The 26,220-nt window shown below is 42.9% G+C and overlaps 1 protein-coding gene across 9 annotated transcripts in view; it reads left to right on the forward strand.

Moving 5' to 3' along the window:
• Window positions 1-26,220, forward strand: part of PTCH1 (patched 1) — a 69,933-nt gene that overhangs the window by 29,157 nt on the left and 14,556 nt on the right. For 5 of the 9 annotated variants that reach the window (XM_060410858.1, XM_042243051.2, XM_012116602.4 and 2 more), the window contains 16 exons: window positions 493-682; window positions 3,610-3,679; window positions 3,775-3,866; window positions 5,571-5,769; window positions 6,059-6,180; window positions 6,989-7,136; window positions 7,973-8,104; window positions 8,534-8,689; window positions 9,346-9,444; window positions 9,930-10,055; window positions 15,547-15,665; window positions 16,283-16,685; window positions 17,107-17,416; window positions 21,895-22,037; window positions 24,047-24,230; window positions 25,697-25,977. In XM_060410858.1, the coding sequence (XP_060266841.1) occupies window positions 493-682; window positions 3,610-3,679; window positions 3,775-3,866; window positions 5,571-5,769; window positions 6,059-6,180; window positions 6,989-7,136; window positions 7,973-8,104; window positions 8,534-8,689; window positions 9,346-9,444; window positions 9,930-10,055; window positions 15,547-15,665; window positions 16,283-16,685; window positions 17,107-17,416; window positions 21,895-22,037; window positions 24,047-24,230; window positions 25,697-25,977 (2,774 nt within the window). The remainder of the gene's footprint in view (window positions 1-492; window positions 683-3,609; window positions 3,680-3,774; window positions 3,867-5,570; window positions 5,770-6,058; window positions 6,181-6,988; window positions 7,137-7,972; window positions 8,105-8,533; window positions 8,690-9,345; window positions 9,445-9,929; window positions 10,056-15,546; window positions 15,666-16,282; window positions 16,686-17,106; window positions 17,417-21,894; window positions 22,038-24,046; window positions 24,231-25,696; window positions 25,978-26,220) is intronic. The other 4 variants (XM_060410855.1, XM_027964232.2, XM_060410857.1 and 1 more) reach the window with 1 other exon arrangement.

Raw genomic sequence — 26,220 nt, forward strand, 5'->3', positions numbered from 1 at the left:
CCTTATTTCTTTTTCCAACAAGGAGAAACATTTCCTTGTTACCTTTGCCAGATTATTTAGGAGAAGAGTGTAAATTGAAGCCATTTATCTTGAAATGCACTGCAGGGCCACATTGTTTATACAAGTGAAAGAAATTGTAACAGGGGTATTTGGTCTGGTCTGCAAGGAAAAGGTGTCTCAAGTTTTCCTTCCCCCTCCCCCTTATACATATGGTGTATTAGTTAGAAGGTGCACAGAGCACGCGTGCATTAGGTTTGCGTATGTGACAGGCAGGACCATTGTTAACAGGTTTAGTGAGTATTTTTTATATGTTTGTTATTGGTAGAGTTCACATTGCCAATCATAATAAAGTGAACGTTACTCCTCTCACATCAGCCGTACATCTTCATGACCAGAGCTCATTTATCACGTACCCTGCTCCTTTTAATGAGATAATGGAATGTGAATTTGGGGATTTTGCTGTTCTAATTGAAACCTCTACGTGTTTACCAGTTGGTGGACGAGTGAGTCGTGAATTAAATTATACTCGTCAGAAGATTGGAGAAGAGGCTATGTTTAATCCTCAACTCATGATTCAGACCCCCAAGGAAGAAGGTGCTAACGTCCTGACCACAGAAGCACTCCGACAGCACCTGGACTCGGCGCTCCAGGCCAGCCGGGTCCATGTATATATGTATAACAGGTAAGGTGGTGGGGAGAGCATGCTGCCTTTAGACTCCTTTGTTTTAGTCAATAAAGTTGCTCTGGAAATACACCTGGAGTGTTAGTTCAGATAGTTTTCCAGTGAAATGATTTTTAAAGTCTTGATTTGTCTCTAGAGTTTAGTTAACATATGAATTACATTACTTTACAATGTATTTTCAGTAAGTATCTTGGCACTCTAACCAAATGAGTATGGTCCTTCAAACACCCATTTGGGTGGCTGCCTACCCATTCCAAAGATGTTTCACTATTTTAGATATTTCTGGACCAGTTACATTTTTGTCAATTCACAAAGAATAAGAAAGAAGTTACTTCTCATTACTTTGTATTCAGTACAGATGTGAACAGTTGGTGTGTGTTAACAAAAACAACAAAAAAAATAGTTTGAAGTACTGTGATGAATTCCTGGGGACAGGTAGGCAGAGTAAGGTGGATTAAGACACCTTTGCAAAATACTGCCCTTCAACTTTGTAGCTGATTTAGCAATGCTGTGGACGTAGTAAAAGCATAAGAAGAGTTCTGGAATGAAACCACCAGTCGTTTTTCTTACCTATCTAAATGGAGTGTAAGGACTACATCCTATCGATTCTCATACCCCAACACTTAGATCAGAGTGTAGGGACCACATCTTATCCATTCTTGTACCTCAGCACTTAAATCAGAGCAGGCACTTGGAGTTGCTTGACTGAGTAACTGCTTGGATTGCTGAATTTAAACTGAATCTTCTCCTAGAACTGAAAATACCGCTGGGTTGGCATTCACCTAACTTTATCCTCCCCCCCCCACCCCAGCTCATCATCAGACACCTCTAAACTGAGTGCTTGGCAAGTACAGTTTCTCCTAGGAGAGAAGAGGAAGCAGCAGGATAGATATATTCATTGTCCAGAGAGAATGAAGGGTGGAGAGTAAAACCAAAATCTGTACTTGTCCCTCCTACTGTAACCTCCAAGTTCCATGGTCTTAATTGGATTGACTCTAAAACCCACACAGCTGGAGATCAAGTCCTCAGGCCCCAGTGTAGGACAAGTCATCTATCTTTGGCATACCTTTGTTTCCTCATCTGTGAACTAAGTCTGTGATCATATGTGCGCTCTTCTTCTCAGGAGGTTACCAGAACAAGATCAGGTGCATGGACGTCTGGAAGGGCTCTGGAAAAGGGAAGGAGGGTTTTTAGTGCTGTTGTCAGGCAGACTTGGCCCGAGAGCCCATCTTCACTCTTCTCAGCATAGCCCTCTCAGTCTGTAAGGAGTGCTGTTGGGGACGCAATCAACCAGTGCAGTTTTGCAGAGCTTGCAAGTGGAGGCCCATAAAGAACCTGGAAATGGGTGTCCCAGGGCTGCTGTAAGCATACCCAAAGCATTCCTAACAAAACGGGACCCTGCTTTAAGAGGGCTTGTCCCTTACACACTTAAGGAGAAGGTGGGAGCATCTGTACAATGAAATCACCATCTTACACAACAATGGAACCAGGGAACTTTTATGCATTGACCTGAACTTTAAAGAATACCTCATTCAACCCATTTCATTTTTTTTTTTTTAGGTGAAAAAACTAGAATTTGATTAATTAAAGCATTTGTCCGAGTTCAAATAGTTATCAAATAGTAGTGCCAGGTTTCAAACCCTTTCTTCTGACTCTAAGCCCAGTGGATTTTCTGAAGCATAGCCATGCCCTTCTCAAGCAAGTGTAAGAAAGAGTTAGTTGATAAGTGATGTTGAGAACCTACTAGTGCTAGATAGTACGTGTTGTGCTGTATGGAATTAAAATGTAAGTATATGTATAGATGGATGAGTGGTAGGTGGATGGATGGTTGGGTGAGTTGGGCGCTGCTCTCAGGAGCTGACAGCCTGTAGTTAGGCAGAGGAAAGACAATACAGAGAAGCAGGTACAAAGCAAACACAGGCAGTCTCTCCTGCAGGTGCTCATGTCAACAAGGAGAGCACTGTTCTGGGGTTCAAGAGAAAGGGGTCACTTTCAATGGGACTGATCAAAGAAAGCTTAGCAGAAAGGTGGCATTTCAGCAAGGCGCTGAGATATATGGGAAGTTTCCATAAGGAAGAGGGCAAAGTCCAGAATGCCCTTTTAGGTAACTAGTATAAGAGAGAAAAAGGAGCTCAATGAAATAGAGCAGTCTAGAGGGAGTTTTATATATGTTTTTCTTTACTTGGAATTCTCATCATTACCCCTTCCTAGTTTTCTCTTTTTCCAAATTGGACTTATTTCCCTGATACACTTGGGGAAAAGGTCTGGGTTTATTTAGCACTCCTTTAGGGATAACAAAACTCTGTAATAGACAGATGATAGTTAATAGAGGTAATTGTTGATCAGTATATTTAATATAATTTCTGTAGGACAAGAATAGAAGAATGTAAAGTGGGAAACCAGTCTACCTGGAAATGTTGTTTACATTTGTGGTTAAGAGGAGAAACATTCATTTTGAACACTGTTGATAAAGACATTACCGTGGACTGCAGCATGACAGGCTTCTCTGTCCACCATCTACTCCCAGAGCTTGCTCATCCAGTCAGTGAACTTCACTAATTTAGTCCCCACCTATTTTGAATTTCTGACAATTCAGGTCTGAATTATCTGCCCCAAAGTTGTTTAATGTATGTGGAAAAGCAGGTTAATGGTGTAAACAAGATTATTGGGAGAACACTTAAGAAAACAAGACTTTTCAAGTACTTTGGTAGCATTCATTTACATAAACACCCCACATGTTAATTACAGTTGTGTATTATCTATTCATTAAAGTAAGCTTGTTGAATCTGTTTGGCAAAGCTCTGCTCATTTTGACAGATACTGAAAAGTGATCAAAATTGGAGTTCTTTCTGTATATTCTGTAGTTCTGATTTTGCACAGATTTCCTTTATTACAAGAAATATTTGTCTCTGCTGTTTATTTTATAGGCAGTGGAAATTGGAACATTTGTGTTACAAATCTGGAGAACTTATCACAGAAACAGGTTACATGGATCAGGTATATATATTTTCTTTTTGTTTGCAAAAAATTCTCAAATAGCCCAGTAGTATACATTAGCATAATGCATGGCCTGTTCTTTTCAACTTTGACAGATAATAGAGTATCTTTACCCTTGTTTAATTATTACACCTTTGGATTGCTTCTGGGAAGGGGCGAAGTTACAGTCTGGGACGGCATACCTACTGTAAGTGTGTGATCTTATTTTCTGATCTCTGTGATTTCTAAACCCTAGAATCTTTCTCATGTTACCTTACCATTGCTTATTTTATTTTAGTTTTGAATAAAAAACAAAAACATTGAAATTCCATGTGCATGTTTTGAGTGAATAGCTGGGGGAGAGGGCAGAATGTTTTTCCTCTTTTCAAAAAAAGTTCTGTAGGCATCATTAAATTTCATTCACTTTTACCAGCCTATTTATATGCAAATAAAATGCAAATTATTTCAGAGTATGTGTGATTTTTAACTCTTTAAAATGTTTGCAGTTTTGCAGACCTAGCATTTACATAGGTTTTAGCTTATTTTTTAAGGAGAGAATTTATTAGTGGGTTCATGTTAAAGGTTAAGATCTTCCTGTTAAGTGAAATGCTAACCTTTCTTTGGATCACATTAATGACATTTAAAAGAGAAACGTACTATCTTTGAAGGCCATGGTAAGGAAGGCTTCACAGTTGAATATTATGTATACCACATCATTTAAGGAATAATTGTTAATTAATGTAGACATTTTCAGTTAATTATGCAAGAGTTAGTGCTTGGGTTATTGTTTCTCTTCTAGCTTGCACATATCTGCAAAAGCAATTTGCAGTGGCCATACCCTGACCTTCAGTGTACAGTTTTAGATGGGAAATAAGGGGTTTTATGTTTTCTGGTTGGGAGATTCTGAATAATGACTTCAGCCTGGTTGAGCAGCTACAGTGTGGTTTGAACCACATAACAGGCAGCCAAAAGCCTTTCTGGTCTGTCAACAGCACAAATTCAAAAGTGAGTGTGGAGGGAAGTGTCCTTCATGGCGGTGATGGCAGAGGCAGCAGGGGTCTTGTGGGGTTGACTGCTGGGCTGTCAGAGAGCACTCATAAGTATGGGATTATTAAAGGTAATGGAGATCAAATATTTTTATTGATGACATTTACAAAGCATTTATTAGGCTGGCAAATGCTAATTTGACTTTGTGATTTCCTCCCTACCTCCCCACCCCCCTGAATTTTGGGTTTCAGTCTTCTGCTTCAGAGCACCCATTTGGCTAATTTTGTTTTTAGGTATTAAATATCCTGTATAAGCAAGTAAAGATTCTTTAATGTTTTTGTTAATTTATAAGCTTTCTGCTTGCCATGTCCATTCGTGAATTATTTTCCCGATATAGGTTTCCATATAGGGATACTGGAAAGGAGGATTCCCTGGTAGCTTAGCTGGTAAAGCATCCGCCTGCAATGCAAGAGACCCCGGTTCAATTCCTGGGTTGGGAAGTTCACCTGGAAAAGGGATAGGCTGCCCACCCCAGTGTTCTTGGGCTTCCCTGGTGGCTCCGCCCATAAAGAATCCGCCTGCAATGGGAGATAACCTGGGTTCCATCCCTGGGTTGGGAAGATCCCATGGAGGAGGGCATGGCAACCCACTCCAGTATTCTTGCTTGGAGAATCTCCATAGACAAAGGAGCCTGGAGGGCTGCAGTCCATAGGATCACAAAGAGTTGGATACGACTGAGTGACTAAGCACAGCATAGCAGCATACTGAAAAGGAGCATTTCATTTTTGTTCCAGGGTCCCAGAATTATAGTTGTATCCCCACAAAGCATCGTACAATCCAGATGTAATCTGGATTCAGTCTGGTTATTTTACTCAGGGCTTAGAAGCCTCTTTTTCATTGTCTCACCTCCTAATTTCTTTCACAGAGGTAAGCCTCCTTTGCAGTGGACAAACTTTGACCCTTTGGAATTCCTAGAAGAGTTAAAGAAAATAAACTATCAAGTGGACAGCTGGGAGGAAATGCTGAATAAGGCTGAAGTTGGTCATGGTTACATGGACCGTCCCTGCCTCAATCCAGCTGATCCAGACTGTCCCGCCACAGCCCCCAACAAAAATACAACCAAAGTAAGTACAGCCATTGCGTTCTCCTCAGGAGAGGGAGGGAGAAAAACTTGATATTTGCCCCCATTTTTAGTTCTCTTGTTTTTAAGATTTTGCTCTCAACTTTTTTGGTCTGTGGAACTAAGTTTGTTTAAAGAGCTAAATTTTGCTGTAAGATTTGCCATACGCCTCTCATTAGCCTTGTTATTAATGTTCTCACTGAAACAAACAAGCCCTTAATGCACTGGATTTTAACAAGGCATGTGACCTGCCTACTAATTCCTGTAATTATGTGGCTGTCTGTTTATTTCAGCCTCTTGATATGGCCCTTGTTTTGAATGGTGGGTGTCATGGATTATCCAGAAAGTATATGCACTGGCAGGAGGAACTGATTGTGGGTGGCACGGTGAAGAACAGCACTGGGAAGCTTGTCAGGTAATCCAGCACGGAAGACCCAAGCCGCCTACTCTCTCCTCAGAAACCACTTCTCTTCTGACATCTGCAAGTGTGTTTGTATTAATACTTAACTGTTATCCTAGCTAGCTGTCTGGTGTAATCGAATATTAGAAAATATTAGTGACCAGACCAGCTCAAAAAGGCACCTTCTGGGGAACTTTTCAAAAACAGGTTTATCATTTTCATCAAGGCCATAGTGAGTGAGTGTAGAGTTTTAGAAGATCTACCTACTACGTAGAAAATTGGGGAAAATATAAAGTAGGCAAGAGGGACTGGTCATACCATGTGGAGTTAAGTGATACGAGCTGAACCCTGTCACAGACTGTTAAAAGGAAAGACCAGCAATTGACGGCTAAATGAGAATTATCCTCTGTACACTTGTGGACTCCGCTCCGTCAAGTGTCAGGCACTCCGTCTGAGATTTCTCCCTCGAGAGAGCCGTCGTCTGGGATTTCTGCACAAGCAAGCATGCAACGCTGAGCCCAGCATATCTGGTCAAGCTATCTACTCCCCTACCCTTCCTGTTTCGTTGAATAGAAACTGAGAAAGGAAATTGCCTATTAATTTAATTTGGAGGTATATCTGTAAAAGGTTTGTAAGGTTACACCTTTAATATGGTACATCAATCTATTAAATAAAATAACCATCCAGGTCCCTTTTTAATGGAAACATGTGCTCACGTAGGACTGGATGGCTGCGGTGAGTCAAGGGTGCTGGGTGGGGATTTTGCACAGTGAGAGCTGCTCCCCGGGGACGCTCATGTTGTGGCTTTTCCACCCCATCACAGTGCCCATGCTCTGCAGACCATGTTTCAATTAATGACTCCCAAGCAAATGTATGAACACTTCAAGGGTTATGAGTATGTCTCGCACATCAACTGGAATGAGGACAAGGCAGCGGCCATCCTGGAAGCTTGGCAGAGGACGTATGTGGAGGTAAACGGCTAGTGTTCTGATGCCCGTTGAATCTTAGTACAGACCCCTTAGTTACGAAGTACTTCATTTTCATGTTTTTTAAAACATTGTTTACATTCTCATTTATTTTCATGGTAGATTGTAATTCTGGGAATCTGGTGGGATGAGAACTTTTTCCTTTTCTTTCTACTAAAAATCTTCCTATCTGGGTGATGCTAATTCTAACTGCAGTGCCCTGAAACATTGTGAGGAACCAGTTGTGAACCCCAGAGCTGAGGCATAACAGAGTTTAAAAAAACACTTGGTTAGCAAGAAAAGGTGTCTGGAAAACATTAGCAAGGCATAGAATCTGTTCACAGCTGCAGTCCCCTTGGTTAGGTCATGTGACAGGAGCTGGCCTTTGTTTCCCAAGCAGTGACCTCCACTGAGCTGCATGTGACCTTTTAAAAGTGGCCAGCAAAATGAAAGGGGCGGGGGGAGGAGTGCCCATAAGAATGAGTTGTTTTGGATTAGAGGGGAACTGATGGACCCGCAGATCAGTTGTGGAGTTATGGAGAGGAGAATAGCAATCTCAGACGCAGAGTAAATAGAGCTCTCAGAGTGAACTTCAATTACACAGGCTCACTAGCTTACTGCAGCTCCACGTTCTCACTTGATTAGCAATAGCCTTCACTGTCTTGCGCCCAGGTCATTTTATGTTAATCCAAGTCCAAATACCAATCATGTAGAACTCTTTTTAAGGCATCCAGAAGTAGTGGAGGTTAGGCAAAGGGGACATGTCACTTGAAGTCTGTGCTCTTGAAGCTCATTGCAGCTTAAATCCCATCTGGGAATTTGTCCTTGCGTTGTGACCACAGGTGGTTCATCAGAGTGTTGCTCAGAATTCCACTCAGAAGGTGCTTTCCTTTACCACGACAACCCTGGATGACATCCTCAAGTCCTTCTCTGATGTCAGCGTCATCCGAGTGGCCAGCGGCTATTTACTGATGGTAACACACAGTCAATTCACTTCTTCGGGGGAGGAGGGGGTTGGTTTTGTTTTTCAGTTTTTACCTTTTCATGACTGCCCCTGCTTTTTAACTGCTCTTAACACACACGTGCATCCAAGACAGTGAGAGCTCGGCTTCATAACGGTTTAGAAAGTGGTCATGTAAAGCATTTATTACCATTTGCAGTTTGCCCATCTTTGACTTGTATCATTTCGTGTGATGTCTGTAATGTAAATTTTTGTTGTTGTTGAGAGTTAATAAGTTCTACCTTTTGATTTGGGGTGATGGGTGGGGGAAAACATTAGAATCTTTATACATTCTAATGTTTGGCTTTTGTTTTGTGTCTCCCCCTCCCTCTCCCCCCTCCTCCGATTCCCCTTCATTCCTTCACCTCCCCCCCAACCCCTGCCCCAACTGTTCTGCTTGCAGCTTGCCTATGCCTGTTTAACCATGCTGCGCTGGGACTGCTCCAAGTCCCAGGGTGCCGTGGGGCTGGCTGGCGTCCTGTTGGTTGCACTGTCAGTGGCTGCAGGATTGGGCCTGTGCTCATTGATCGGGATTTCCTTTAATGCTGCAACAACTCAGGTACTAAAGGAGCCATCGTCCACTGTTCATTGACAAACACCCCTCTCCAGGCTTGGCCTACTTGGCCTCCTGTGTGTCCGTATCACCTATAGGGTCTTCCAGGCTTTTTTTGCTTGGATGCCCCATTCCTCAGAGTGCTGTCTCTAAATAGACCGCTTGACAGTGGGCAGGTCTGAATGGGCTTGTTGATTAGCCAGAGGTGCCTCATCTTTACATTGTGTATTGGAGCAGTGGGTTTTAATCTTGAATGTGCATTAGCATCACCTGGAGGGCTTGTGCAACCTAATTGCTGAGCCCCATCGCCAGAATTTCTAATGCAGCCCATCTAGGGTAGGGGCGGCTAGCCAGCTCCTATCAATGCTGGTCTAGGGCTCACGCTCTGAGAACCACTGCTTTAAATGAGTTAGATTCTGTTTCATTTATTAACTTAAAAAATTATTATACATGGAACTTAGTAATGTACAAGATCTACTATGAGCTACAACTTCTACATATGGGGATTTAACTATCAGATAAAAGTAAGTTTTTCACGAGTTCATGTAAGCTGTCCTTTGGGCAACTACTAGGGGTGCTGGTGGCAATGTTTTAAATGGCTTTAGGATTCTCAGAATTGGACCTCGTTTGTCTAATGTCACTGTGGTGTGTTTCCACTACAGGTTTTGCCATTTCTTGCTCTTGGCGTTGGTGTGGATGATGTCTTTCTTCTGGCGCATGCATTTAGTGAAACGGGACAGAATAAAAGAATTCCTTTTGAGGTAATAGAAAAACAAAAGAAGAAAGCTTTGAGGAGAGCAGAAAGCCCTCTGTTCCTTGAGTGTTTGTCCTTTGCCTTTTCTCAGTCTGGCCCAGTAACTATTTCAGTCCCAAGTCAGAAGATATGTTACTGCCTGTAAATAAGTAAGTTAGAAGAATCTTAGGACACTTGTTCCAGAGTGCACATTTGTTTCTTTGAGTTTTTTGGTCACCTTATTCTCATTTCTCCTTGCCCCTTTTTAATCATATTAAAAATTTACTCAAATCATTATCTTGCAGCATTGTGCTTTGACCATGAACAACACATGCCTATAGATAGATAGGTTTTCAGGGTTGGTGTTAGAAAGGCAGAGATGTCCCCTCACATAAGCATTGTAAAATACTAGTTCTCTTGTTTTGCCACTTATTTGAATTGTTAATTGTTCAGACAACATGTTGTCTGAGGCCCCACCTTGCAGCTCCCAGCACTGTGGTTTCTCTTTCTCAGGACAGGACCGGGGAGTGCCTCAAGCGCACGGGAGCCAGCGTGGCCCTCACCTCCATCAGCAACGTCACAGCCTTCTTCATGGCCGCGTTGATCCCAATTCCCGCTCTGCGGGCGTTCTCCCTGCAGGTGCGTCTCCAGGGACGAGGTCTGTGAGCACTGTGCTCACAGCGAGCCTCCCGCATCTCCTTTTCTCCACTGATGTGCTTACGGTTTTACCACCGTGAATTAAAGAAGCAGGCCAGCGTTTGGGGCTCTCTTTTCTGGGGTGGATGCTTCTTTAAACAGTGATGCTGGCACTCCCTTTGAGACAAAGTTCTCGGGTTCTTTCTTTTCCTTTCAAGCCCTGAGGCTTAGGCATCCTCATAACTGATTGCCTTAGGGAGTTGCCCTTTTCTTTAGAGTTAAATTAAAATGGTACCAGGCCACTCTGTGTGGGACGCCTAGAGGCCCCTGCTGCAGATGAGCAGGAGTTCTTGGATTGGTACCTGGTGCAGCCAGTTCTTAATCACCCTGCTTCTAAATTCTGTGCTTGACTGCCCTCCCCTGTCGGCCACCCTCTCTTGATTTCCCTGAATGAAAGTAGAGAAAGTATTAGTCACTAAGTCTTGTTTTACTCTCTGTGACCCTGTGGACTGTAGTCCGCCAGCTCCTCTGTCCATGGGATTCTCCAGGCAAGAATACTGGAGTGAGTAGCCGTGCTCTCCTCCAGGAGATCTTCCTGACCCAGGGATTGAACCTGGGTCTCCTGCATTGCGGGCAGATTCTTTACCTTCTGAGCCACCAGGAAAGCCCTGATTTCCCTAAAGCAACCCCCAACACAAAGCCACTGCACAAAGCAGACTCACTGACATGGGATGAGGTTGCAGTGTAGCCCAGGCTAGGCAAGAACATAAAACAGCGAGAGATGCTTCACCAGGTGAGGAGATATCGGCCAGCCTCTGCCTGGGGGAGCTCCTTGGTCCCTTGATTGCTACCTTTCCTTCCTTGGTTCTGCCCACAGTCTCTCCTGGTCCCTCTTCTCTTTCCTTTTGGTTCCCTACCCCATTCTCAAGCTGCCCCAAAAAACTCAGAATTCCTCTCCCTTTTTTATGCAAGTTTGTCCCTCTTTGTTCTGCTCCTTCCAAACCAGGCCCTTTCACACCTAGAGGCCTCTGAGATATTGTGCCAAGGAGCCATCTGAGTTGTAAGAATGAAGAGTTCCCTCAACTGGGGATGCAGCTATGATATGGGCATTGCTCTTCAGCTGCTTGAAACTCATGGGACATCCTGAAATTGGTCAACACAGCAGATAAAGAAGGCTACTTGACCAGTTTGTGACATGGTCTTCCTGAAGGATATTATTGAGGTTTTGTGAATTAAATTCGAATTTTAAAGCTTCAGCTGTTGTCCAAGAAAGATTAAAGAAGCAGCGACTTTCCTTTCTCTCTGTGTCTTACAATGCAATAGTAACTCATAAGATGGCCAGGTTTTTAAAGGAAATATTTTGTTGCCACTTTTTAAACTTTGTTACATCCATCCAGCTTTATTCATGCTGGTTTGCTCCTTTTAATCACCAAAAGGTTCTAAGGATTGTGACCAGGAGATGAAATTGACAAATCATAGGTTAGGTTTATATGTGTATTTTTATTAACATACTCAGCTCTGTTATAACCTTCCGATATGAATCTTGTTTCGCTAATCACCTATATAGGACTAAGCAACTAGATGTGGACACTATACTTGTTTAATATTTGGTGTAAAATTTTGTGCCCATCACTATGACCACCAGAACCCCCCAAAGAGAAATACTAAAAAAGGTTCTTTAAGTTTTTATTATAAATACATAAAAAATAGAAGTAGTGAGGAATAAATGAAATCTAAAAGTGGGACCAAAATTTAAGGAAAATGAAAATATATCTAACTGCTCAGTAACACGAAAGGTAAATAACAGATGCCCACTAATTATGAATTTTTTTGGTACAGCTGAAGTTGTAGGATGCCTTTTGCACAGGCATACGTGTATGCAGCATCCGTTGAGAGCCTGCTTTTGTCTTGTATACAGCAGATTCTGGCAATGAGAAATTGCTCTAGAGCCTTTTAACAGTGGGCCCGTCCCTCTTGCCTCTGTCCTTCTCTGCCTGCCTTTTCCCTCGCTGTTCTGGCTGCCTCACACTCCTTCTTTTCTTCTTGTCCCTCTCTCTCATTTTCTCCTGTTCTCTCTCAGTACAAACTGATGATTCATCAAGGCATACTCTCCTTTAATGATATCCTATGGTGTGGTGGTCTGAAAAGCTACATGAGTTTTCCTTACGTCTTTTAGAAAATCCAGTTCGCTAAGTTCTCCTAAGGTAAGCACCATACTGAGATGAATTGAATGCTGTTGGTCTTGCACTTCTATTCCAGGGTACTGGAGTATCTAGAAAATTGCATCTACAGCTTCTAGGAATCTTCATTTATTAAAAAATGACCTCCTGTGATACTGGTTCATTCTCTGTTAAAAAAAGGATGGAAAATGTAAGGAAAAAAAGCATGCCATGGTTTTTGCAGTATCCATCAGAAATTTTATGCTTGGTTCCCTTTAAAATGTATTGACGTTTGAAGTCGACCATTATATAATTTCTCTTTCCTTTAGTAACCATGTTAAGTTGAAACTTTGGTTATTCATTTGTATTTTCAGGATGCTATAGGTTAAGCATCTAAAGGGATGTATCCAAAACAGTTCTGTCCAGTAATAAACTGACACTTAGAATTTTTCCCTGTCAAGTTTTTTCAATTGTGTAACCTTGTCAAGATAAATAAATTTTTTTTCCCAAAGAAACCTCTTTGTCAGTCTTTACCATCTGTCCAAATGCCATCTCTATACCAGAAAGCAGTGGCACTGTCTATAATTCTTTTAGAACCAATGCCGTGCACCAGGGTTTTGCTGGTAACTGGTATTTGTTCTTCAATGAAAACTCCTGAAACAGGATGCCTTATTGTTCCAGATGGTAAGAGGGTTTAGATGAGGGCCCCTCTAGGCAGGCCAGTTCCTCTCTGCTCTGCAAGTGTCTCAGTGGGGCCACCCATAGATGCTTTGCAGGGGAATGGGACATTTCCTTTAAGCACAGCAATTAGAATTGATTGATGGTATAAAATCATCCCCTGAAAAGCTGGTATAAAATCAGCTTTTCAGATTTACCTAAAATTTCTTTAACTGCTCTTTGCTCTAGTGGTGACACTCCTCTCTTACTGAGAAATTCTTGCTGGCTGTTTTTACCATTTCGGTGCTCTTTAGAGGATATTGGAGTTCTACTACTTTCTTGTCAGAAAATACCCTGCTTGTGTATTTAATAAGCTGTTGGACAGTAAGCTGAGATGGGAGACCACCTTGGGTTTCTTTCTTCATTGCTCCATTTCCACCACAAAGAGACCGAGCAAGATGCCCATCACATTTCTTAGATGGATGAGGCTGGTATCAGATACATCCCCCATCCACTGCAGAAAGCATCTGTGTTGTTCTGGCCACAACATCTGGGCCACCTGTATACATGTTCGTGTATATGAACTTTTTTCACAGTCTCTGCTCCCATCCCTAGGAACTTGTATTCAAAATGAGATGCCCAGAGTTTCTTACTGTATTATACTCCTGATCTAAGCATGACTGTAATAAAAAGAGAAGCTGAAAGGATCCAACCCCCAAGGTTGAGGTTTCCTGGAAAACCCTTGAGAATCAGACCCATTCTCCCCTCTGTTCTGATTCGTCAGGAATCCTACCCGTGCTGTCCCCACCCCCACCCCCACCCCCACCCCACTGGTCACCATGTCTGTCCCCAGAGACAGACACATCAAGCCTGAGTCTGAATCCAATTTACTGGGAACCTCAGGTAGGTGGCCTTCCTCTGCACCAATGGTCTTTATTATAACAGGGATGACAGCAATACTAATGTCCGCCTCCTGGTTGCAGCAGGAATCAGATGGATCCTGTGTAACTTAACTACCTGACCTCCCATTACTCCTGCCCCTTTCTCTGACTCTTAACAGAATTTTAAACTTAGCAGTGCTTCATAGCTCCCAAACTCAGACACCACCTATTGAATTTCCTCCACACATCCTTCCTCCCTGGTTTTCCCAAAATCCCTTTTTGTCTTCTCCATCTCCCAAGAAACCTTTCTTGACCACCCCCATGTGTACCCCCTACTGCTTGCTCCCCCTCCTCTGAGCCACTGTGGAACTCTGGCCTGCTTTTATTACTACATTTATCAGCCTAAACTGTAATTTGTTTCTAGCTGTGTCTTTCCTTGAGAATAGGATTTTTGTCTTATTTATCTTTGTGTCTTCCATACCTAACATGGAGCCCTGACTTTTTAAATTATTTGCCTGTTAGATTAACCCTCTAGTCAAAATAGTGAGTTGCTTGTAACATATTAGACAGGTCTTTAAAATACCTTATCACCGTGGCCTGTTAACATGTTTCATATATTTTGAGTTGATGAGTTTTCAAGGCAAATTAAAAAGAGAGGGATTGGGTCATTTTTAGGAGACTCTTGGTTATTTTTTGGTTTTGTAGACTGGACAGAGTATTAATCACTGAAAAGCATCTCTCCAAAACTTGGGCTTGCATTTCACCTCAAGCATAAATTCAAAAATTACTATCCAAAGACATTTGCGAAGTTCTCTGATATTGTTTCATACCACTTATAATCAAGTTTTCTTTTCTCCCCCTGAGACATTTACCCAGTTTGAGATGGTTTTACAGCTAAGCAGTTCTTTGAAAAACCTCATAAGAGGTTTTATTTTTCAAGCAAATTTCTGATGATTTCTTGGTTGCTTAGCATTCCGCTCGCATTTTTTCATTGTGCTCCTTCTTTCCATGCCTTTCTGAATGGGAGAGCCTTTCAACTGTCCTCTGTTGACTTTCCCCTATTAACAGCCCAATTGTATAATTTTTACTAGGTCAGCAGGAGACTTGCCAAAGCACTACAGAATCTAGCCCCATGTTTATTCTAGGTTATGGAGTGACTTTTGAATCTGTACTTATTTATTCTGCACACTAGAGTCACACACAGGAATTTCTGCTTAACTCTCCTTGACCTTTTATGTTACTGTGCTCACACACCCCCCCAGGCTACTCCAGAGGCTATTTGGAATGTGCCTATTAAAAACCTCAGGGGATGTGTTTGAAATTTTATTTCATGTTTTAAAGGTGACATTTTGATATACTCGATCCACTTCATATATAAAATTTCTAAGTGTAAAACCAGGGCTGAGTGAACTCTTAAGAGCATTCTAAGAGGAAAATGTTTCCTTTTGTCTTAAAGTAAAATGTCAAGTATATTCTTTCTTCTGCCTTTGTCAGTTTGGTTTGGTTAGGTTGCTAGAAGATGTTAGTTTAGTTTAGTTCCTGTGTCTGTACCCCATGGACTCAAGGAATTATTTAGAGATGGAAAGGATCAGAATGATGAGTCCCTCCTATTATAGTCAAATGGTCTGCTAGTGATGGACGAGAAGCAAAGTGATAAATTCCAGCATCTATTTCGGGTTTAAATACTTCAGTGAGAAAGTAGAAGAAGGATGTTGTTTAAAGCATCTTTATTTTTTCAAAGCAGTCCTCTGACTGGGAGGAGATGTGTTAGTAACCTCTACATTTTTTTCCTCCCAGGCGGCTGTAGTAGTGGTATTCAATTTTGCAATGGTTCTGCTGATTTTTCCTGCAATTCTCAGCATGGATTTGTATCGACGTGAGGACAGGAGATTGGATATTTTCTGCTGTTTTACAAGGTACGTTTTCTGTCTGCTGTGGTCTTTATTTGTTGGGAACATAGTGGTAATGTTTAGAGAACTTCTTAGTCTGTGCACTTGGAAGGAAGTATAGTTAATAGTGTGCTGGACACAGGGGAGATGATAGAGGATGCTTTCTCAGGGGGACGTCAGAGTCACAGGATCTGTCCCCTCCCTTGAGCATCCTCAACAGCCCCAAGGTTGTGATACACGTGGTCACTGTTCATCACGCACCAATGTTGCTGATCGTTGGGAGTGTGTGTTGTATCCCTATGGGCAGAACAATGGTTTAAAATGACCATCTGGAAAAAATATCACCCTTTGGGTGGTTTGCTTTTTGAGTCTTTTTTTAAAGGAATTCTGCATTAAAGAGGTTCATCAGCTTGTAACTTGATTTTTGTCAGCCAGATTCAGGATCAACCATCCATTTGGCCTCCTTTGACTTACTTATGTCTCTGTCCAGATAGATAAACCAGATGATGTTTGTAGAGTTCAGTGATAACATTTTGTTCCTAAATCAGAACTGTGTAAAGTAGGTAGTATCAGTCATTGGCAAAAATGAAGGCATTGTTTCCTTGTTTCAGTATCCCACCACAATATAATCCCCCCTCTTTCAGCCCCTGTGTCAGCAGAGTGATTCAGGTTGAACCCCAGGCCTACACAGAGACTCACGATAACACCCGCTACAGCCCCCCACCCCCCTACAGCAGCCACAGCTTCGCCCATGAAACCCAGATCACCATGCAGTCCACGGTGCAGCTTCGCACAGAGTATGACCCCCACACGCACGTGTACTACACCACTGCCGAGCCACGCTCCGAGATCTCCGTGCAGCCCGTCACCATGGCTCAGGACACACTCAGCTGCCAGAGCCCCGAGAGCACCAGCTCCACAAGGGACCTGCTCTCCCAGTTCTCTGACTCCAGCCTCCACTGCCTTGAGCCCCCCTGCACCAGGTGGACACTCTCATCTTTTGCTGAGAAGCACTATGCTCCTTTCCTCTTAAAACCAAAAGCCAAGGTAATTACCAAAACAGAAGACTCTGTTCTTCAAAAAATAACAAAGCAGGCGCCTTTGAAATTCATTAGACTGCTTCTTCAGATGTGATATATTTCAGGCCTCCTAACGAGTCAGCCCATTTAAAGCTGGAGGCCATTTTAATGAGCTCATCTTCTACAGGCATGAATCTCTATGTGGCCAATGTTTCTTTCAAATTTACATCAACTCCTTGCATTTTTAACATTTTATTCTTTGTGAGCTTGTTTTAAAATGCATTTACCATGATTTTCTGTTTTTATTGCTCTGGAAAAATGACCCCTACATGCTATTTCCAGGCAGTATTATGGTAAGAGTGAGGTATACACCAAACAGCTCATCTTTGTCAAGAGAGAGTCGGTTATGTTCCTCTGGGTCTGATCTCGGGCCCCTTATTTTGTTGCAGGTCGTGGTGATCTTCCTTTTCCTGGGCCTGCTGGGGGTCAGCCTTTATGGGACCACCCGAGTGCGTGATGGGCTGGATCTTACAGACATTGTGCCTCGGGAAACTAGAGAATATGACTTTATTGCTGCACAGTTCAAATACTTTTCTTTCTACAACATGTATATAGTCACTCAGAAAGCAGATTACCCGAATATCCAGCACTTACTTTATGACCTTCATAAGAGTTTCAGTAATGTGAAGTATGTCATGCTGGAAGAAAATAAACAGCTTCCCAAAATGTGGCTGCACTACTTCAGAGACTGGCTCCAAGGTAAGATGCTGCTGGAGGGCACTCATCCTTTGTGAACATTCACCCTTTGGTCTTTGGTGTGTTCGATATCCACAGGTTCTCTTTGTTCACTTTACTCAAGTGTTAGATTATAATGTAACACTGACATGTTTCATTAAGTTCTAAGGATTGCTTAAAATTCTTATATAGACTCTGGGGCAGCTCCCAAATCTGGTTTTTACCTGTAAAACAATGCGAACAATTCAGATAGCCAATTCAGAAATTTCTAGGCTGACTCGATGCCAGATCATAGCTTACTACACCAGTAGTTTGCATCATTGGAGAATATAATTTAAAATTCCGTATTTCGACCATCTCTTGACTTGGCATACGAGATAAACTTAAATGCTCAATTGCATCTGATAGTATATCATAAATAATCAATTCTGCTTCAAAATGTCTTTCTTTACTTCTTACCTTGTCCTTAAAAACATTTCTAGGAAATAGTAGTAAACTGGAGAGAAAGAGGGCCTAAATTTGCTCCTGTTGACTGAATATGAATGTATTCAGTAATTCTAAGAACATCTGTTCATTTATTATGTGTTGACACGTGCAAAGTGAAGTGGAGAATCAAGATAATTATACACACAATTCAAGTAAAAATATTCTTACTGAAAAACCCAAATAATTATGGCCCCAACATTTTTTGGCTTAAGTTATCCAAATGATTGTCTTAATTTCCCACTTAATTAGGCTTGTTTAAATACAGATTTAAATGCCTTTTTTGGTCTTAAGTCAATACACTTGTATGTAAAGATTAAGCAGCCAGTTTCCCTGTGAGTTTGCCTGAAATGGTAAACAATGTGAATTCCATTGAAAATTGTTCAATACGGATTCTAGCCTTGACTCGTGTTCCCAGAATTTTGTTCTTACGTGTATATCAGATTTGACCTCTTTTTCAGGAAGGCAAAGAGGACTACATGACATTAATGGTGTTTTTTAACATGCTCATGAGATTAATTTAAATTTGTTCCAGGTCTTATTTTGTACAGTAGTATGGGAGGCGGTGGGTTTTTGGGTTTTTTTTTTGTTTTTTGGGGGGGGGGGTTCGGATAATGAATCAAAAGAGGACCCAGAAAGTTGAGAGATTCCCTGCTTTTCATTTTTCCCCCTTTGGCCAAAGACATGCAAATAACTTGCCACAAATAACAAAGAGATCTGCAGAGCACTGCCAGTATCTGAGCGAAGAAGGGTTATTGTGGAATTGATTCCAGTGTCTTTGGCCATTCCTTTGGATGCTCAGTATGGCATGTTAGGCGGAGCTTGGGAAGGGGGCAGCAGGGCATTGTCTCCAGGCAGTGCAGAAAGCTAACCTTTTTATAGCGTATTATAAATTATCCACATGCTTTCATCCCTTTAAAGACCTAAAACATTTGGACTTGAGAATCTTTTTAAAAGGTGCGCTTGAATCCTATTTTCATTGCTAAGTGAACAACACCCATCTAGACCAAGTAAGATCCATTCATGGTCCCTGATCTGGGTCCCAGCCAGACCAGATCTCTGCCTCTGACTCTGCCAAGGTCCAGCGGAGCATTGTACAAAGAAGGCCAGATACTGGGACAAACAGCTGCCTAGATGCTTTATGGGCCTTTTGTGTGGTTGATTTGGTCTTTGAACATTTATTTCCTCCAAGGAAGTAGTTGTCCTTGAATTAGCTTCCCTTCAGAACATTTTGGGTAGTTATAAGTAATGGGACCCTCATTAGAAAACCATGTCATCCCATCAGTCTTTAGCAACATTCTAGCATTCTTTTTAAGGGAGGAGGGGTTTACTCATAAAAATATATAATTGAAATACAGAAAGTATCTCAAATGTCACCTTTAAACATATATGCAAATGAGGTGGCCTTAGTGATAAAATCATATTGTACACATGGTATTTGTTTATATTTCACACTGAATTACACAAATAAAATTTAGATTAACATTTTCTTTTTAAGCTCTTGTATCAGAGAAAAATTGGCAATAGGGATAACTCAAAACTTCACAATAGGAAATAATTTCTTGTATAAAATATTTTAAATGAAAAAGTTCTAGCCAAAATTTCATGTTTTGCTATAAAATAAGTGAAACATCACAGTTCTTTCTTGCAGGGCATGTGTTGGAATATAAAGAGTTAGCCAAGGGAAGAAGCAAATTCCTGTTCCTTATTTTGTGTCAAGATTGTATAATGTGTGTGCACTTAGGCCAAAACTTATTGAGTTTTTTGATAATTAGTTAGAAAATAATATACTAATTATGAAAGAACTTAGCTTTTCTGTGAAGTCAGTGATTATTTCTCATTCATCCTGAAGCCCCAGTAGAGTGAATGGCGAGTAGGGGCCAGCAGCGTCACTGATGAGTTGAACTAAATAGCCAGTGGGGGTGACCTCCCCAAATCAAATCCTTTCTTTGTCTCACTCGAAAGTGTCTTCGGAGTATAAATACCCGACAACCGCACTCAGATTTTGGGGGCCCCCTGTTTGCCACTTTATATCATTGGTGCCCATGTTAGTTCTGCTCTCTTATTCTTGAGGCTCCAACAAATGCTTCCTGGGCACTGCAGTGCATTCAGGGCAGTTCAGAGCATCTGTGGTTCAAGCCAACTCTGGAAGAGGCTGCCTCTTCAAAGGTTAACTCCAGCACTTAGCTGCTGTGTGACTTTGCTTATGTCACTTCACCATCCTAAGCCTCAGTTTTCTCATCTGTAAAATAATACTAGCAGGCTGAAAAACTCATGAGGTTTTAAGAATTAAATGAGAGGTAATCAGTGTAAAATGCTTAGACAGCCCTGCACTCACTATAAGCCTGAGCTGCTCCTCAGGATTAGCAGGTCAAGAGGAAAGGGTTAAAGTGCCATGGAAGCCACAAAGTGATGAAAATTCTATTATGGTGAGGAAACCAGAACAGGCCTCTTTTCTGGGGGGTTCTGGGGTAGAGGTGGTTTTTTTCTCTCCTGTTTGTTTTTTTCAAAAACCAAAAAAAAAAAAAAGGCTTTAGGTAATAAAATAACATCTGTTCAATAGTGAGGGTTGTGTGCATGCCTCGCTATGAAAAACAGTCTGTGTGCAAGGGGAGCACAGCCGTTCCCGGTGGTCTCCCCACCCAGCCTTGCAGCCACTCCACACTCCCCAAACAGGGCCTCCTTTCACCAGGGAGCCTGCGGGCCTCATCCCCAAATTGTTCCTGTGAAAACAATGCCCACAGCAGAGGTTTAGAGAAGATCAGACAGAGGGGGACAGAGAGCGCGCGAGAGGGTCTGTGCTTTGCTCGTCCCTCAACTTCAACCCCCATTTTGAACACAAAAAACAGAACCAGTTCTGTGTGTTGGGAGGAGTGGGGGGCAGGTGACTTTGAAGTGACTGAAGACCCTCCCTCCGTTCCTACTGACCACGTCTAACCTGTACATGTGCAGCTTGTTCAAAAGATGTGGCTGCTTAGGGGCTGGGACTCTGGAGTTCTACGTGGGAGGTGATTTGGGGGTGCAGGGCAATGAAAGGGGTGAGGGTGTCAGCGGAGACTGTGTGTGAGCCAGCAGTTGCTCAGCGCCTAAGGCCGGGTCACCAGAGCCCTGTTTTCTCTTCCAGCACGCTTATCTCTTTACAGCTGTAGCCAAACCGTCAGGTCTGTAATGATGGTTTTGATTACAGAGGCCAAGCGCAGCTGTGTGTGGTGGGCTGGTGGGCTCGCCCATCCCCCAAGCCCACAAAGCTCTTTCCTTCCCCCTCCCCGGCCTTGCGGTTTGTCATCTGTTCTCACAGAGCCCCCTTGTATTGGCCTGTGGCTTCCTGTTCTCAATCTGATCCAAATTTACCCTGTGAGGTATTTCCCTGCACACACACGCACACAAGCTCCGTCCTCCCCCTCCTTCACACCCCCTCTTCAAGGAAGGGTGGCAAAGAGGAAGAGAACAGTCGAGAGTGAATAGGTGTTGGCTGTGATCTTTACACAACCTGGCAGCCGATCCCACAGCTTGTGTTAGCTCCACAAGTCGAACAGATGGAACAAATTGACAGAATCATGTTCACTCACCCTGGGCTGGAGAAGCAACTCAGTTGCTGTTTGAAGTTGGGGGTTTGAATGTGTTTTTCCTGCTCTGAATGGAATTTCTGGTTGTATTGAAGAACCCATGGCTTAGTACCTAATGTGTCACAAAACAGTGTTTCAGCCTAGTGTATCTTCTTCACCCAGCTTTCTCTTGCTTTCTTGTGATCTGGGGGAGAAGAGGGGGAAGTTTTGGGTTAAAACGTGTATTTGTTTCCTAGAAATGATTATCCCCTCCCTTCTGCCTTTTGAAGCAGTGATTATCAGCATCCTGAAGTTCATTCACGAAACACGAGTATCATGTGAAATCAAGAATAAGCAGAATACAGGGTGCTTGGAGTTGATGGCAAACACTCCCCTGTCGTCAGTCCACCCCATTAGGCCCAGGATCAATCTGGTTAAGAGTTATAATATATTACACACATTTGCCTTTTCTAGGACTTCAGGATGCATTTGACAGTGACTGGGAAACCGGGAAAATCATGCCAAACAATTACAAAAATGGATCGGATGATGGGGTCCTTGCCTACAAACTCCTGGTACAAACCGGCAGCCGTGACAAGCCCATTGACATCAGTCAGGTACTCTCACTGCCTTATACCTTGGGAGCTTCAGAGAGAGTTGTTGAGCAGGGCTTTGGGACTTGTTATCCCACTGGATAATTGTGTAGGTGCGGGCAAACCAGAGTGCCTCACCTTGCTCATCTGTTGAATGGGGACAAGTGTGTTACTTATCTTCAGAGCAGTTGTCAGAACAAAGTATAGTTGAGGCAGTGCAGATTCTTTCAGATGTTAGGCATACTGTGTTGCATTGTTCTCTTTTGAATTCTAGTCCTTGTCACCATGTCAGTCTTGGTTATATTCGAACTTGGAAAGGTGAGTCAGTTGGGTAGCAGAAAATTTGAAAGAATAGAAGTTGGGGTGATGGATGGGTTAGGAGAGATTACTAGCAGGATGGGAAGATTTGTTAGGTTTGATTCCTTTGGGTCACTGTGGCATGAGGGTAGAGGAGGACAGACAGATTGCTCTGTCATGAGTGAGGCAGCTGGAAATGCAGATCTTTGGACTCTCCGTGGACTCACTGTTGTGTTCACCCCTGCCGAAAGAAGAGCTCTTCCTGTTTGGTAATAATATTCTCCAGTTGCATTTGCCTCTTGGCTCTGACACTTGGATTCCAGCATATCCCCTCTGATTCCTTGGGCATGCTGGTGAGGGCATTTGGACCCTTCACATTGCAGAGGAGTCCAGTCCCACTCCTAGCTTCCCCAGGTCCTCCTCCCACTGTTCTTTGTAGCTTACTTGCTTCACCTTCAGGCAGAAAACCGTCATGCTAATGATCTTCCCAGCCGCTCTGTTTATTGTCTCCCCATTTTTGCTGGCATTAAAGGTGACAGATTTACAAAGTACATTGTTCAGAGTTATTATGGAGTGTGAACTTAGTGCTTTATGGCCGCATGCGGCATGCTGTCCGGTTTGACAAGGATGCAGGCAGAGGAGTCTGTCTGAGAGATGGCAGGGGGATGCTGGGGGCTGGGTTGGTTTTAGGGACCAGGGACACCGTGGAACAAATGTGATTGGGCCAGGCCGCCAGACATCATTTCCTCTGCCTGGGAGGGAGAAAAGCATGCTGTGTGCACGGAGGCCGTGTGAGCTGTACTATGTAATTCCAGAGACGGCTTGAAGACATACAGTTGTTACATATCCTGTGGATTAATTGAATCCAGATCCCTGAAATTTAGTTCTCTCCCTCTCCTCCACTTTCTTCCTTTACTCTTTCCCTATTAACTTCTGTCACTGGTGTTTTTCATTTTGTTAAAGATGAAAAGCGTTGGAACCAGGTCTCCATCGGAAGTAAACAGGAAAAAATATATGCATATGTACATACGTGTCTGTGTGTTTGTCTCTGGATGTGTTTCACCTATACAAGGCCTGCAGACCAGCTCTAGAGGGAGCATAGTATTTATTCGGCTTCCTCTTAGGACGTGGCACATATGCTAAATGTGACCACCTCACTCAGACTAAGACTCCCAGAAAGACCCAGCTTGTGCGCCCATCCCTTCTACTTTCTGGCGATGGACCTCTTTTGAATACACAGGTCATAGGAGGCTAGTGTTAGCAAAATTTATACAGATGTTGTTTTATTTTTATAGCTCTCCTCCATTTACTGGGTGGCATTTCCTTCAGTGTTAACAGCAGAGGTTAACTGCACACAGACGTGTATGGGGATTCTTGCCAGGTTTTTTTTCCTCCTTCCCCTCCTATAAATATGTTTCTCCAGATTGTTCATTCTCTGCCTTGGCTGCAGACACTCTTTTTAGCGTTCAGATTTAATTGGTTCAGTCAATTCCTGGGCCATCTGCCGAACTGTGTGTGTGTGTGTATGTGTGTTATAAACATGCCGATTATTGCATTCTCTGATAAGTGCATTTTAAAAGGAACCAAAGGTGTTCTGATGGGATTTTCTGCACTTGCAAACAGAGACATTCTCTTCTTTGTTGCAAATGCTGATGCAGGCTCTGCTTCTCTGGAGGCAGGAGTGTGTTGACCCCAAGCCCCCACTCTGAAAGCCTCCTGTTCTACCCATTCTGCAGCTGACTAAACGGCGCCTGGTGGATGCAGACGGCATCATTAACCCTAGTGCTTTCTACATCTACCTGACTGCTTGGGTCAGCAACGACCCTGTGGCTTATGCCGCCTCCCAAGCCAACATCCGGCCTCACCGTCCTGAGTGGGTTCATGACAAAGCCGACTACATGCCAGAAACCAGGCTGAGAAGTAAGTAGCCCTCCACTGGACCTCCAAGCTGGTGAGGGCTCCTTGCACCCTGTACTTCCAAGCTCGGTTATAGCCCTCATCCGTTGACACCAATCAGGGTTCAAAAGTGTAAACAGAACAATGTATTTCTTTTAGTTTCAAACTCTGGGAGACAGATGAGGATGTGTAATCAAATACAACTCATGCTCTATCACACTGAGAAATAAGAGTCTCTAATCTCTCCTTGTGCCTTTGACTCTAAAACATCCACCAGGCATCTCTCTTTAATGCCAGCTGTTCCATGTGAAATTTGGGGACGCCTCCAGGTTGAGTGTTGTTTTACTATTGCAGAGTTTTATCACTGGGGATTATATGTTTATCTTAACTTTGTCAACTCTGGTGTTGAAGGGATTTTTGGCAAGTTGAGTCATTCCTATAAGCCACCAAGCACCTGTACTCTGTCAAAGCTGTTTAAACCGGAGCAGAAAAGTGTGTATACAACAGCGTCCTCTTCCTTTCACCTCTCAGCCCCAACTTTGAAAGGTGGTTCTGGATGGATTTAATTTGCATTTATGTTAGAGATATTAGTTGCTTATACCTTGGGTATGAGGCTGAGGATGGACGTGAGAAAGAAGACAGGTCCCTTTGCGAACATGGCTGGAGAGCAGGCGGGTTTTGCTTCCCTGTATCTAAACCTCAGAGCCTTGTGGCAAGCAGCCAAGGCTTGTCTTAATGAAAATTTATAGTTGAGATTATAATAGGGCAAATCATGTTTAGCAAGTCAGCTGAATGACCCCAAAGGGTCTGGAACACACAACGGCAGTAACTAAATGCTTGTTGTGTGAGGATTTCTTCCCCTGCTGCTGAAGACTTAGCATTGCATTAAAAAAGAAGCATGGAAGGTTTAAGTGTGTAAGATCACTAAAAGGATAAGTTAAGCATTTTTCTCAGTAAAGCATGACTTTCGAGTTATTTTGTTCTCATAAGTGATTAAGTAAAATGGTTTGAACTTAGTGTTTTCACTTGTGTCAGTTGAACAGAAGAAAATGTTACCACAATTGAATTCTTAAGTTGTTTAGACCCATTGCAAACAATGACTGCTTCTAGAAGATTAAAATCTAAGGGTAAATCAATACATAGATCACAGTCTCCTCCTCCATCTGCAACGCCCCCCCAAAATCAAAAGTTGATTATCTTTTAAAATTTTTTAAACCAAAGACTGAAACTGTCAAGACCTTAACACGATCAAGACTGTCGCTGGTATTGTTTGTCCCTCACATTGAAAGAAGAGGAGTAAGCAGACTTTCTTGCTGCGTTCTTTCTCTTCTCATTGCACTTATGGAGAATCTGGGGACTCATGTCTGGGAGGTAAACGGTGGGACACTTGCTGCCTTTTTTCCACCTTCAGATGAAGCCTGTTTGCCTTTCTCAGTGTTGCCGGAAGCCCCTGACTCCTGGGCCCTCTCCCTGTTGTCTTTTCTGTGCAGTCCCTGCAGCAGAGCCCATTGAATATGCTCAGTTCCCTTTCTACCTCAACGGCCTGCGTGACACCTCGGACTTCGTTGAAGCCATTGAAAAAGTCAGAACCATCTGCAATAACTACACGAGCCTGGGGCTCTCCAGCTATCCCAACGGCTACCCCTTCCTCTTCTGGGAGCAGTACATCGGCCTCCGCCACTGGCTCCTCCTGTCCATCAGCGTGGTGCTGGCCTGCACGTTCCTTGTGTGCGCCGTCTTCCTCCTGAACCCCTGGACGGCAGGGATCATTGTGAGTTTATTCTAAGGGTCTTTGTGGAAGTCAAATTCCTTTCAGCATAGCTCTTTCTGCAGCCGGGAAGTTTTGTTTATGTCTGGGCCTCGGGAGGAGGGTATAGATTGCATCATCCATACTGTATTTATTCTACTGGAGGTGGCGAGGTTCATGCTTAGGTAGAGTCTTTAATGGCCTTAATCTTATGTCCCTTCTCCTATAGCATTAAACTTTTTAGGTGAAGATAGAGGAGTTTTTGAG

This window comes from Ovis aries, chromosome 2 (genome assembly GCF_016772045.2).
Source record: "Ovis aries strain OAR_USU_Benz2616 breed Rambouillet chromosome 2, ARS-UI_Ramb_v3.0, whole genome shotgun sequence".
NCBI lineage: Eukaryota > Metazoa > Chordata > Mammalia > Artiodactyla > Bovidae > Ovis > Ovis aries.